The 14,289-nt window shown below is 43.4% G+C and overlaps 1 protein-coding gene across 2 annotated transcripts; it reads left to right on the top strand.

Moving 5' to 3' along the window:
* Positions 1-722: 722 nt before the first annotated feature.
* Positions 723-12,235, top strand: VGLL1 (vestigial like family member 1). Of its 2 annotated transcripts, none has more exons than XM_082323135.1 (8): positions 723-850; positions 2,246-2,363; positions 2,865-2,900; positions 4,131-5,032; positions 5,868-6,097; positions 6,688-7,104; positions 9,227-9,286; positions 9,954-12,235. In XM_082323135.1, the coding sequence occupies exons 5-8, from the start codon at positions 5,887-5,889 to the stop codon at positions 9,992-9,994; spliced, it is 729 nt and encodes a 242-aa protein (XP_082179261.1). In that variant the 5' UTR covers positions 723-850; positions 2,246-2,363; positions 2,865-2,900; positions 4,131-5,032; positions 5,868-5,886; the 3' UTR covers positions 9,995-12,235. The 2 variants fall into 2 exon arrangements, with proteins under 2 accessions (XP_082179261.1, XP_082179260.1); XM_082323134.1 differs by having other exon boundaries at positions 6,685-7,104.
* The last annotated feature ends 2,054 nt before the right edge of the window (positions 12,236-14,289 follow it).

Here is a 14,289-nt window from a genome sequence, read left to right as displayed (position 1 = left end):
AAACATGTCCTAGACATTACTCAGTTAAGGTTAATCTATTTACAATTACAAATACTTAGCTTAAGTCACTTAAGAAAACTTAAAGGTATTGGATGCTTCATAGAAACCCAAACTTGCCTTTAAATTTTCCAGTAAAATCGATATCCATGCCCTGAATTCTTGAACTGTATAACCTAATCAAATGCATTAAAAAAAAAAAGAAATCCCCCATATCTATAGATTTTAATTGGATTTTAAATTCTTATTTTTACTTCTGAATTTGAGGAAACATACTGCAGTATGATAAATGAATTATGTAAGTTGTGCACTTGTGTTGATTTGACTTGTGTGTACTTTAGTGCTCATTATACAAGGCTTGAAGTCTTACTGTCAGGATACTCCGAAAGTTCTGTAAAATATTTATAGAATTATGAAATCTTTTGCAGCAAATTGTTTTTTGCTTATTCTGTAATATGAAAGTATATTGGTAGATTAAACTTTTCAGTAAGTTGTCTTGGAATTTTTCTGACAGGTTATTTTCTTTCAATAAGTTAAATCGATCGTTTTCATTTATCCTTTAGAAAACCAACGTTTTAAAAAAAATTATTTGAATAATATCTAGACCTGTGACCGCGTCTGAGAATCCCTTGATTTGTCTTCAATTTTGTTTCTTAAAGGGGTTGTGTTTTATACTACCTTTTTAATAAACAAACTCCTGAACAAAACAAGTCTTTTCTGATGAGTTTTGAGAGAATGTAATTGTCTTCCTTTTTTCCTCAGTAAAAGATACCGGGACTTCAGTTTGTAAAGCGTATGTGTGTTAATACGCCAGAGCTTTCCGACGGAGCCCGGCAGACGTGTCGCTGGAGCTGTAAGTGCTTACAGGGGGACACGGGATTTGTGCCCTCTTTGTGGGCTCTGTCTCGGACCGCGTCCCGGTGCGGTAGCGGACCCTGCACGAAGATAAGAGGAGGAATGAGTGCAGACACCGTAGTTATAACTGAGACTGTGTGTGCGGGGTCGGTTTGTTAAGGACAAGCAGAATCTCAATTTTTATTCTCGGAAATGAAGATTTTTTTTTTAAGAAATTTTTGCTGTTGTTCAAAGCTTAACATTTTGAATACTTAAAAAGCACTGGAAATCGCTTGTTTCAATTCATAAACTACAAAGGAATAGGGAAGGTAATCCCGTTTTTACCCTGTAGTTCTTTGGGGTGTTCACCTAGGAGCTTTAAACTGATGCCATCTAACAACCTTACGACTGCTTTAACTGCCGGCCTAAGAGGAAATCCTTGAATCAGGTCTTGAAAAGCTTTAGCAGAGAAATCTCCGCTATATGAAACAGCATAGAAAAGGGGACCAAAGAACAAATGATTGAGATATTGAGGGCGCTTGCCCTGGTGATCGACTGGAATCCAGTCTGCCTCACAGTGCAAATGTGTTTATGCACAGAGTGTGTTGTCAATAAAACACTAAGCACCGTCCCGGGAAATGGCACAGCCTGGTAGTTAAGTTGTTCTGGGAGATGGCAGAGGGCGGATTCATCCGTATTTAGGCGGAGGGAATTGGATGGTGCTCCCCTCCTTTTTGGGTGAGTAAGCAAACTGTTAGGTTACTGCATAAAAGACATCATGTCACCAATTTGGTGACTCGAGTTCCCCGGTGTATTTTTGCAGCTGAGACTGGCAAATTTGACCCCAATTCATCATTTCTGGAATGGCTGCGATTTGGTAATTTTGGTAAACTACCTACAAAAACCCCAGGCTACCTGTTTCTTGCTACAGCCCTTACAGAACAAGAATGGTATTTTTATTTTCTGAAGATTTCTGTAGTCATCTAAACAGATCCAGCAAAGGAGAGAGAGAAATTTGGTTATCCAGCCTATCTGGCGTGGAGACAGGTGATCTTTTCCTTCTTGCAGATGTTTGTAGTTACACACTTAATGCTGAATATGCTATAACCTGGCATAAAAGTCCTTTCTGACCCTGGCCAAGTTTGGTTCTCTGCCACAACTTGCTTATCATCTCTAAACTCTTCCGAAGTCCAGACGCTGTTGTCTTTATTGTGTACACATTGTCATAAAAAAAAAAAAAAAACACTACTTACAATCCTATTTTCCTCATTCCTGAAACCTCCTAACCCGGTTGACTTGTTGGAGTGCATTTCATGCATTCTTAGCAGATAGGCTGAAGGAAACGCCTAGTTCACTCGCAGCTAGAGGCTAGAAAGCATGTAGGGAGTTGATGAACGTTGCTTGTCTCCTGTAGTCACTGCAGAGCGCGCCCAGCCTGCCGGGGGAAGGATCCCAAACTGCTGGACACAGCATGACCGTCCTGCGTCTGGAGAACCTGACTGGTGTGACGCCGCTCGCGACAGTGAGTTAAGGTAGGAGAATTCAATGATAATTTCAAAGTACATTCACTGACTTTCTCAAGTGTTCCCTTATTTGAAAGATACTTGATGGAAGAGAACGCCTGCTTGTTAAATTATTGCTTAATACTTGGGAAGGGGAAATTTTTTTGTTTTATTTATTTTTAAAACTGGTTTGGGCTGCATGAAATAGAGAACAGAGAGTTCCCTGTCTGACACTACAGTGATGGGAGATTAGTAGTACTAGCAAAGGTGGGGAATGTGAAAAAATATTGTGAAGTATTGTCACTTGCAGTGAGCAGACAACAACCATGTCTCTTAAGCCTGCGTTGACCACGCATCCTTGTCCACCTGAAGGACAAATAACTTGCACAATTACATGCACTATTTTGCCATAATTAACCCATTCTGAGAGTAGCGTGGGGTTAGCAGAGTCCATTTCATCCTGAGTTCCACTTCTAGATTTTGACAGCAGTTCGTGGCAGATACAAATCAGGATTTCCGCCTTTTTTGCAGACTTCCTGCTGGAAGACGGAAGAATGGGGAGTTCAGGTAATGAAGACCACAGTGCACCACATCTACGTCCTGACTCTTGGGACGTTGGATTCCTCACGTGCATATGATCACTGAGAGGACTGAGATATAACCTAGGTTACATCCAGCCTTCTTATGGCTACTTGTTGGAAAGCACGAGAGGTTTTTAAGGGAAATGAGGAAAAAAAAAATAGATAAATGACCATTCTTTCTTTTAAAAAATGTATTGCTTTTCTAGCATTGTAACTGCTGTGGTCACAATTCACACAAGCATGACAGCTGCTACGCACCAATAAACGGTGCTAAAAGAGCTTACAATTAACGTCACCAGCAAGTTAAGCATGTTAATAAAGAGGTACAAGGATGCAATGGCTGGCTTGCACTGAGTGAGGAATAGGAAAAAACAGACCTCTGGGCCAGAGCTAATGCTTTTTAAATTGTATGTTGATGTGTAGTGGTGGAGCAGTGTAGGAACTGCTGGTTTGCTGCTTGCTGTCGAGATGGCCTGATGTAGTCCTTTCTCAGGCCATATGGTCGCTGATGACTTTGCCAAGCTTTCACCGCTTGGGTTGGAATTTTCCATGGCAAGCGTTGGCCTCCAGCTGAGCAACCAGAAAGTTTCTTAACCTAAACAGTGGGTTCCTTTCTAAAACAAGACTGGGAAAAAAATAGTGTCTCTTCCTGTGCTTGAAGTTCTTCCAGTTGTGTGGCTGGGTTGTACTAGTTCCTGCTCCCCTCGTGTGCCTTGGGAAGGTGCCTGTAAACTGGGAGGAAGGTTTTTCAGTTTAAGTTTCTGTGTTTGGGAAAGTTTGATCAGTTTTAAAGTTCTGAAAGATGGTCTTCTGTATCAGAGGACTGTTAGAGTATCCCCTTGCATTTCCTAACTGATGGCCAACCTGTATGTGTCCCATCCCCGCCCCTGCATTCAGGTTTGGAGCTGAAGAAAGGATGCAGGAAAGGCAAAGTAATAGAAATCCAAAAATGAGGACTGAGAAACTCTTGAGTTTGAACATAATTTGGTAGTCGATGACAGGGGATTGGGGATGGCTGAGCAAGGGATCATGAAGAGGGGAGAACTGAACCGGGAATACGGGGAAGGTAGAGGTAACAAGCAAAACTAGACAGAAGAAATTATAAACACAGACAAGAAGTTTGTAGATGAAGGCTTAAGCATAAAAAGGGGAGTGGATTATGGCTGGATAACCTTAATCCTCTTATTTCTTAATGTCTCAATACTTGGTTTTGCAGCCTGAACAGTCTTTTCATGTGTAAGAAACGTCGAGAGACCATTTGGAGGCAGCCTTTGCAGATACTTCAGAATACTCTTCGAGACACAGATGAGTGCAATGTTTATTACGAAGCTTCTCAGGATTGGGGGGTTATGATTAGAAAAAAAATCAGATACATGTATTGGAATAGGTTAAGCAGTGCTGCGTATTGCAGGGTTAGTTGGATGGAAACACAAATCTAATGATTCCTTAAGTTTTGTGTCGTACAACTGGCTATCAGCCGAAGGTTTCCCTGGTCTCTGAAAAATAACAGCCTTTTTTTTTGCTACCAAGGTAAATCAATTATGCTATGCAGTGTGATGAGCTGACAATGAGACTGGAAAATTGAATAGAAACAGCAGGCAGTTCTCGCTGCATTCATAGCCTGAGCATTGCTAAATATGATTTTGATTACAGCAGAACGTATGAGCTCTGGTTGTAGAACTAGCTCCCCTGCGGCCAGAAACTGCACAAATGCATAAAAACGATGCTTCTCCAGGGCAAGCAGTGACGTTCCTTGTCCTACTCTTACCATATCTGGCAGCAGAGATTTTTAAGGAGAACAAAAAGGAGTCTTATAGTCTTCTGTTGACTTCCTGCAAACTATTTGAGAGTAATTCCTGCCTTAAATCCATAACTTCTGGTTGAGCTACAGTGTATGTTTTAGCAGTCTTGCTACCAAAGTTTTAAGCAACTGGCAGACCCACCACATTCCTAGGTAAGTTGTTTCAAACAAAAAAGGTTTTTTGTTTGCCTTTCTTTTACTTGAATTTGCCATAATTTGAATTTCCAATAATCTGAGTGTCTTTTTCTAACAGGTGAAGCAACTAGTTATTCTCAGAAGTCTTTTCCTTGTGGGGGTGTGTGCTGAGAGTGATCAAGGTACTTCGAACTTTACCTTATCTAAAGTTGATATTATTTTAAGCTCCAATTAGTATTTTTTCTTCTTTAGTTCTTTTTTCATTTTGTCAATGTGTTTTTTGAACAATTCAAAAACCAGAACTGGCCAAAGCGTTTTGATAAGTTCACCCAGAGCTTCATCTAGGGCTAATGGCACCTCTATATTTTCTGAATTATTTGTCTAAGTGCTTCAGTTCGTTCAGCACACTTCCATCCTCAGGGTATGTTTGCACAGTGCTAGGTCCTAAACCCGGGGTTATAAAGATGGATGAAGGCAGGGGTGAGAAATGACAGCTGGTGGATAGGTGTGCCCATTTATTCTTCAATAGAGCTGATGCTGTGGCATTGACAGGTAACTCATACAAGGTTGGTATCCATCAGGCCCTCTGCATCTCCGAGCCATTCGCTTTTTTTCAGGATGCAGTAGCCCTTACTAAGGTTGCATATTGAACAGTTACATCAAACTTAGAGCTCACCAGCAAAAAATACTGCATTGAACAAGTTAAAGACTAATTGGATTCAACTTGTCTGACTGGGAAAAATGTGCTCCCATCACAATTCTGAAAAATGTAGTACATATTTATTGAAAGGTTTCTCCTTTTGTTTTATGCTTAAAGTATTTCATATTAGAAGTATATAACATGGAAATTAGTACAGAAAAGGTGTGTGGAAGAAGCAGAAACCCAGATAAAGAATCTGATCTTATTCCTAATAGTTGTTCTGGCCCTACCAGTTTCAGGAGGAAGATAGGCTCACCACTGAATGTGCACTTCAAGTTGAATAGTATTTCTTTGACCGGTCTGGGTTTTTTTGGCAGGGGCTGCTGGTTATTGAAAATGGAAGAAACAAGGAAGCTCTCTCCAAAGCCGTGTAAAAGCAAAGAACCCGTGAAAACAGAATGGGGGTCTCAGAGTGTTGTATTTACGTATTTCCAAGGGGATATTAACAGTGTCGTAGATGAACATTTTTCTAGAGCTCTAAGCAATGCCAAGAACCCACAAGACCTGAGCACAAAGCACAAGGGCAAGACTGTTGTCCTGAAGAACGGTGAGCCGCTTTCCATGCGTGAGCGTGGTGTTAGATGGGGGGTGACTAGCTTTCACTAAGGAATTTAAGATGCAGCGTGCTTAAATTTGGAACTGTGAGCAAACAGAAAGCAAGAAAATCATGCTTGCAAAGCCCTGGATTATGTAGCTGGGACTTCTGGGTAAATCCCTGTGCTTGCTGGGGTGCTTCTCAAGCCCTCCATGGGCCTGTTGGCAGGACCGGGTCCTCATTTTCCAGCCAAGAGTCTCCATCACTGTCAGATGCATTAAGTGCGTTATGACTTAATTTGTTGTCTTAGCAAAAATATATTTATCTAAGCTTGCAATTGTTAAAAACCTGCCTATGCTAGTGGCCTGTAAGAAAACACATGTAATATTTGTTTGAAAGTATTGGTGGTGGTGGTGTTTTAGTCTTCTTTTAGTAAGAATTTATCGTTGATTTTTAAGATAAGCAGCACTAAAGTGAATATATATTTCTGCAAAAATGAATATGCAATCTGGTAGCATTCCCTTAGAAGTACATTGGAATTTTCCTTGGAAAAAAGTAAGAATTGCTGAGACTTCAGATGCTTTCTTTCTCTTTTTAAGTAGATAGCGTGTCTCCCCATCAGTGGAATTTCTCTTCACATTGCTCCAAACCATATCCGTCGTCATCTGCAACAAGCATGTCAAATTCTGGCCTGAATTTTTCTGCTGCTGGTATGGCAGGCCAATACCAGCCATCAGCTCTGCGGAGTCATCCAACTCAACCTGCAGATTTATGGCCCTTCCCTTCGATCGGGACTCCTAGTCTTACCAGTTCGGTGTATCATCATGCCTTGCCTGACCTGCACACGGTAGATGAACCGATCTCTGACAGGAAATACGGTTCTCTTCTTGGTCTTCTGCAACAGGAAAGGTGCCTAACATCCATGCAAGAATGTAGCATGAAGCAACACTCAAGTTCTGCTTGTGTGACTGGACCAGCTAGGTTACAAGATATAAGTCAAAGTTCAGTTCCTGGGGGAGGTAAGGAAATACTTACTATCACTTTATTCTTTGATGGCATCTTATGTAAAGAGACAAAATAATGCGGTCTGTTCCTGAGGTTCTCAAATTGGAGCCATCTTCAGCCCAGCTCATAGAAGTTTTTTTTCAATAGATAACCCATGATGTGTACTCTGGTACTTGGGATTGATTAGCTACATAGTATGGCTTAATCAAAAAATATGCATTGCCCACTTGCACAATATTTTACCTTCTGGCTTACATTAGGGAGGTATTTTAAGTGAATATAAACATTATTCACAGTGCTATCTGGATCTCTACCTTATAGGCAGCAGGTATGGTGTGTACCAGGTGCTCCTGTATTATGACCAGCAAGGGGTGGGCAGGTAAGAGCCCTGAGCAACCTGTCTTACTGTGTAGGGCATTAATGATATTCTGAATAGAGGACGTGAAACTGCAGCCCTTACCAGAAAGGTCAAGGATTTCTCTCCTTCCCCAGTCTCTGTCTGTAGCTGGAAGGACTGGGGTAAAGGGGCTGGTGGGCCGGCCTTGCCTCGTCTCCCAGCTAATTACTGCCTGCCATGAAGCGCTGCTCCCCTGCGTGTCAAAGGCTGCGATTGCTCTCTGCAGTGGATTTCCCAGAGCTAATGCAATTCATGCAGGAGCGATGATTGTTGCTTATTTATTATTAACAATTAGTAGGAATCCCAGTCCTATGTACGCAGAAGAAAGATGGCTGGTGACTGAAGTCTGTTTCCCGGGAGCTTATGTCCCTACAGCATCTAGGACTGCTGGATAAAATTGCTCCCCTGTGCGTAATTTCTGCCTTTGCGAAGCTCTCTGGGATGAGGCTTCCTGGCCAGAGCCTTGGTGCCCTGTTCGGGTACGCCTGCCTTGCTGTTCCTGGGCGTTACCCGGACAGTCAGCTTGGCACTGGTCTCCAAGAAAAAGGATTGTGAAATTGTGTAGGGAATCTGCTAGAAAAATACAGCACTTCCTACCTGGTGCTTCTAGATAACAAGGACCAGGCATGTGAAGAAGTGATCCTGAGTCTTAGGTTTTGAAAAATAACCAGCTGTGAAATACCTACGGGTTACCCAGTTTCTAATCTGCATCAGCAGGAATTTGGCAGAACATAGGCTAAAAGTACCGTTTATATCTGCGGGCAGTCTTACCCGCAGTTTCTCTTTTGAGGCTGTACTGAAGCGATGTCGTTATGAGGACCCCAACTGCGGGTGTTTTGCTAACTCATTCCTGCCGGAGTGCCCGATGCCTCTCTGTGTCTGTGTGTGGAAAAGGGAGAGTGTGCACGTCTTCAGCTGGAATACAAGTTTCCTGCTCGTGATACGTAGTTAGATAGATTTAGCTGAGGCTGTATATACGTGTTGCACCGGCATGCAGCCTAGACTTTTTGCAGGTGGTAAATGACGGTCTAATTACTTTGAAGACACTGTCTGGACTTTTAGGATTTAACTAAAGAACAAGGTTAGGTGCCCTCTTCCCCCAAGGGGGCAATGTGAGCCTATCAGGGCTTGGGAGCCCGAGGAACCGACTCCTCCAAAAAAGGAGATGTTTCATGAAACTGGTTTTGGAATCGAAAAAGGGAAGCAGTGCTAACAACAGTGGACTTTTGTTCAAAATTTCAGGAAGAAAATGAGTGGGGAAAAATTGAAAAGGAAATTAAACAGCTCGATGTTCCCCAACCATTGCCAATGAAAGCCTTTTCTTTCAGGATGTTTACAGGGCCTTTCTGAATATTCGGGGAGCCTCATAACACCACATGTGTAACGCCGTACATGTGCTTATCAAGCAACCCAAAGAGACCAGATAAGAAATGGCTGGCCCATGTTCACAGGGAGTCTTTGGCAAGTCCTTAGGATGTGTGCATCTAGTCTGGCTGTGGGAGTCCCTGTTTCTTGGCTCTATCTGTTAAATATACTTCTCCTTGCGCTGTGTCATGTTTAAGAACAGCTGATATTTATATTTATGGAAGTGTATGTTGCTGTGCCAGACAGCACAGAGCTCTCCAGCACCTGTGCTATAGGCTGGGCTGCAAAAGCACAAGGTTTCTTTAGGAACTACTGCCTACTTTTAGCTCTGTGTTGAATCTCTGCTCATCTCCAGTATTTTATTTTTTTTTCAGAGAGGAAAGCAAGCTCTTACCAAGGTTCAGAAAATCCCAGTATAAGCCATGCCACTGCAGGTGAGTAATGAAACCAGCAGGCTTGGAACAAATTAATACTCACCTATGAAGGATAGCTGCCTTGCTTATGCACACAGAATTAAAGATGCTTCCAGACTGTATTTTAAAAGCTTGCTTTTCCCCCAGATATACACACCACCTCCCATAACTACATTAGCAGAGAAGAGGGAAACATTCTATTAAAATCAGATATATGATTTTCTAACTCCATCTACCTTAGTTTCTGTGGTTATACCATCAGCCTGCTACTTCACAACGCCTGTTTTGCACTGGCTGTCCAAGCTTCAGATCCCAGAAAGATAAGACACCCCTTGCTGTGCATCTCGAGCGCCCGGATTCAGGCTGAGGTCCCTGTTGGACCTGTGTGCTAGCATTGCTGCAGTTTTCACCAACAAACCCACCACACTGCTAGCAGAGTTGTTCTAAGAAATTATTCCCAAAGCGTTCAGGCTTCCATGTTTTTTATTAGTCTCAAGAGACTGTGTCATACCCTGATGTTGGTTCTTTGATGTGCAATATTTTGGGGATACTTTGCATGGGTCATTCTGGTTATTCTAGTAAGGGCCCTCTTGCATCAGACCTAAAGGTGCAATTTTGTTTGCACAACATCCCAAGAGATTGCGTGGACTATGCTGTTTGACTGTCCTGATACTGCTGTGTCTTTCAGGTATTCAGATTCATGACAGAAGACAAGATTTGTACTTCTAGCAACTGGATGTTTCTACTTCATTCTGAAAGAGAAAGTTCTTGCTGTGAACTTTTATTATTTGCAACTGTGAATGAAGAAGAAATGAACCGCAGCTATTTTGTGCTTTTTCTCTCAGTTGGAAGAATACGTGTACTATTTACTATTTGGGGAATGAAAAATCATCTTTTTCTATTCAGTAAATAACGTCTAATAGCTGTGGTATTAAACCTGATGGTATGTTTGTTGTGAAGAAATATCGTCTACTTAAGGCTTTTCGTGTAGCCCTCTCCAAAAGGACTCTTAGCACTTTTTAATCTTTCTGTGTTTATTCATTTACCATCTCTTGATAAGAAGCACAATTCTTACCAAAATGCAGTTAATAACTGATAACTGCAGGGATGCAGTTAGCATAAATTCAGTGCCACAGCTTCTTATCTTGATTTGATATCTCCGTATGGTTTAAAATAGTCTTAGACCATGGGCAAGAGACTTCAAGACAGCCACAGATCAGCAAAGCACATTATCATGTTTATGTTTTGGAAGCACCGTAATTTGTAACCTTACTTGCAATTCACAGGGACATTCTTCAGAAACTCTATAATACGCATATACCCAAAGGCTCTGTTTTGCCTTCTCATAATGTGTAATCATTCTCTAGAAAACAGTGAATTAACACCAGATCTGGGAGGAAATCTGGGTCTTCACTGGATGCGATTAAAATACCACTGAGCAAAAAGCTGGAGGTGGGAATGGTCTGTTTTCCCAGGCTCTCTGCAGGTGTAAAAGGTTCTTTTTCTAAATAAACCCTGCGTGGTTGAATTTTAAATTATTGAGCTTGAAGGGCTCTGTCACCAGAACAAGCAAAAATCCCTCCGTTCACGGTAACTGCATCCCACTGACCTCCGAAGGGCCGACTGCCGCGTGGTCTCGATGCTCCTCCGTGCAGCAGAAGTGGCAGCCATGAACCGTGCGTCGATCCTGCACGTTGAGGTCCCCGCCTTGCTTCACCACCCGCCCTTGGCAAATATGTTTGTTGAAGCTACTGTGAGTAAAACCTCATGTGACTGATGTTTAGGTTTGTGTATGTAATCCCTGCAGTAAGAGAGACTGCTTAGCCTTTATTGTAAATGCTAAAGATTTGGGTTTATTTTTTCCTTCTTCATTAGCTATACATTAATGTAATATAAAAGAGCACAACTAACTTTATATGGCAGCTCTACGCAGTTGCTTAAGGAAAGTTAACCTTTGAGATCCTAGAGCTGGCGATTTATAGGACAAATCCTTAGCTGGTGTAAGTGTGGCTCTGTTTACACCAAGTATCTACGCTGCCACTGGTCTGCTTCAGTTATAACACCTTGTGTAATTTTATAAATAATTGGAGTTCAGCAACTTTAAATGTTTATGGTACTGATTTAAAAAGAAAAATTTTTGAAATCCCAGTTTGTATGACACAAACTTGCTGTAGCATGTACATGAGCTAGACCAACCTGAGATCACATGCAAGAGGAACTGTTTTAACTGAATTAATAAAAGGTAGAGCAACATCTTCCTATAGATAAGCACTGGAAAATCACTCATTTTTAATATTTCTACAAAATTACCTTTCTTCTCTTTTAAGGTTAGGAATAACTCTTCAATGAGTTTTCTTTCATCATCCACAAACCAATTCATTCTCTGATTTTTAAGGCTATGTGGTGATATAATCTGACCTCTTCTATGGGCCGAAGCAAAGATTTCCAAGCTGTACTCTGTACATCTGTCTTACTAGCGTGTGTTGTAATTCCAGTGAAGTTACTGCTTCAAATTACTGGAAAATTATTTTCATCTCCCTCTGCCATACCTCCTAAAAGAAAATGCTTAAATAATTTAGCTCTAAGGTCCGAAAAGACATATAACAGTATATCTAAATGCTCTTAAAACGTAGTGCTTCTTGGAACAGTTTGGTCCTGTGCGTGTCACAGCTGCGAATATTCAAGGTGACTTATAAAGCCTGTGTTTCTGGTGAACCAGCCAAGTGGGGTTGGACAGCGAGGGGGGAAAAAAACCCTTGTTTTTAAATGCATGTCACTTATTGCAAGGACACAAGGCATCACTGATTCTGCCTTGGCGTGGGGACACTTTGAGCCATTGCTGCAAGGTTTGGCAAGGCCGTGTCCTGGCCATCCGGCTGTGTGGCAAGGAAAAGGCAAGGAAAGGGCGCAAGTGCCCGGGCAGCCCCAGGGCCGGCATCTTATCCAGGACCCCATCTCGCCAGCGCTGTGAGCCGTGGTGCTGGGCTCCGCGCTGGCTGCGCGGGCGCTTGCTCTCTTCCCCGGCTGTGAGAAGAATGATGACCTTGGGGTAGAGGGCTGGGGGCAGAGGCTCTGCTGCTCCGGCGTTTTGTCTTCCGCCACCGCAGCGACATGCACGACAGCGTGCCTGCGTTCGTAGGCATCTTACTTTTCTTCTGCAATAAACACAGTTAACCCATCAGTGCAATTTGCCTTTAATGATTTAGTATGAATAGAGGTTTGAACATTTCACAGCAGTTCCCTGCATTACATAGGCTTTTATGTATACATGTCTATAATATATATATAAAAAAATACATATATATTCCTCTGAACAAACAATATTGCAGAGTGGGGTGTTTCTTGCGTTTCCTCCCAGGCTAGCGCTGCGCTCCCCATGCTGCCATACTGCCGTCATGCTCCAGTGCCGGTGTCTTCATTCCCATTCAGTACGTGCGCTCTTTTGCTCCGAAGCACTTGGCAGACGGCACGCTGCATTCAGCAGCTGCCATCTGGTACTTCCCACGGTTATTTTCAGTTCCTCCTCTGAATGCAGCAATCATGGTGGCGACGGGAGGAGAAGGGATGGGGGATGTAGCCGTTTAAACAGCTTCCGACTCCTCGAACGCTAGGGCATCTCTACAGAGACTGCCTGGAAGGACAAACGTGGGCTGGGTGTTACATTTTCTGGTAATTCACTGGCCCTGTGGGACACCGCTATTTGCCTTCCTTTGGGTACCATTGCTGAAGCTCTAGTCCAGACTTAACTTCTTTGCACAGGTGGTTTTTCTCCTCTCTTTTTCCAATGGGCAGATGAGATGCAAACTACACACTGTGAGCCCTGTTCAGAGATTAATGCAGAGAAAAACACTCCGGTGTGTGACATGCCTGCCCTGCGAGGAGTCTGGGGCTTTTCTTAATAAGCCGCAGGAACTGTTGTACGTTTTTTCACCATGCGTGTCCCAGGACACAGCCATTTTCTTCTGCCCGTGTCACGTTTGCAGGCGCCTTGCTCTGCCTTCTGGTGCGGGATGGCCCTGGTCCAGCTCCTCCTCTGATGGTCAGATAAACCTTGTGGGTGGCTGGGAGCAGCGTAGCTGGCTTAGCTACTCCACCCCATTTTAGTCACTCATTAGCAGTGTTAAAAATAGTCCTGGACTGCAATGACAAACAAGAGAGATTCTTTTGCTATTAAAGAAAAACCTAAAGGTTAAAAAAAAAACAAACACAGGAGCATTCCTGCCCTAACTTGGCCACAGTTTATGTGGCCTCTTCTGGGCGTTCGTTGCCTCTCTTCCCCATCAGCCTAGCTTTTTGCTTGAAGTCAGCCTAGTTCCAAAGGGTCTCAGAAACGTGATGGAGATGTGACAGTGTGTTTGCATTTATGTTATTCCTCGTTTTGGATGAGCAGCTGAAAGAAACACAAATTCTCCCGTGTGCCCTCGGGCTGGAGGTGGCAGCGCTTGGCTGGGGAGCTGGGCTGTGTCTGGGTCACCGTGAGAGGGCTGGCAGTCCCCAGCCCCGGGGACCGCCAGCTCCCAGTGATGCTAACAGCGATGTCACCCGGGAAAACGGTCGCAGCTGGTGGCCCTTACCCTGGAGCTGATACCCCTCAGCCCTTTCAGAGAAGGGAACCCAAGCTGCTGTTGCTTTTTCATTTTTTCATTTGCCCCATCACAGGTGAGAAAGGGACCCCTCATGTACCCACATGTTGTGTAGCCTTTGGTAAACACTCACTCGTCACTGGAATTTTTTATTGTCTTGCTGTTTTTAAGCCTCATTTCTGGCAGGCTCTGCCAAGCCGGGCAGCCCTGGTCCTGGTGAGGGGCTCGGAGTCACAGGGCCAGGCTGAGACCTGGCCGGAGCGTCTCAGCACTGCTCAGCGGGTAGGTGTCATCTGCGCAATGCTGCGAAGGTCAGGAAACAGCAGTGAGGTTTGCAAGTGTCCAAAATATTTCCCCCTTTCCCCCCCCCTTCCCCCTCCTTTCCCCCCCCTTCCCCCCCTTTCCCCCTTCCCACCCCCTTTGCCCCCCTTTACCCCCCTC

The sequence above is a fragment of the Platalea leucorodia genome (assembly GCF_965183815.1).
Source record: "Platalea leucorodia genome assembly, chromosome: 10".
In the NCBI taxonomy this organism is placed as follows: Eukaryota; Metazoa; Chordata; class Aves; order Pelecaniformes; family Threskiornithidae; genus Platalea; species Platalea leucorodia.
This window is presented reverse-complemented; position numbering and strand designations above follow the sequence as displayed.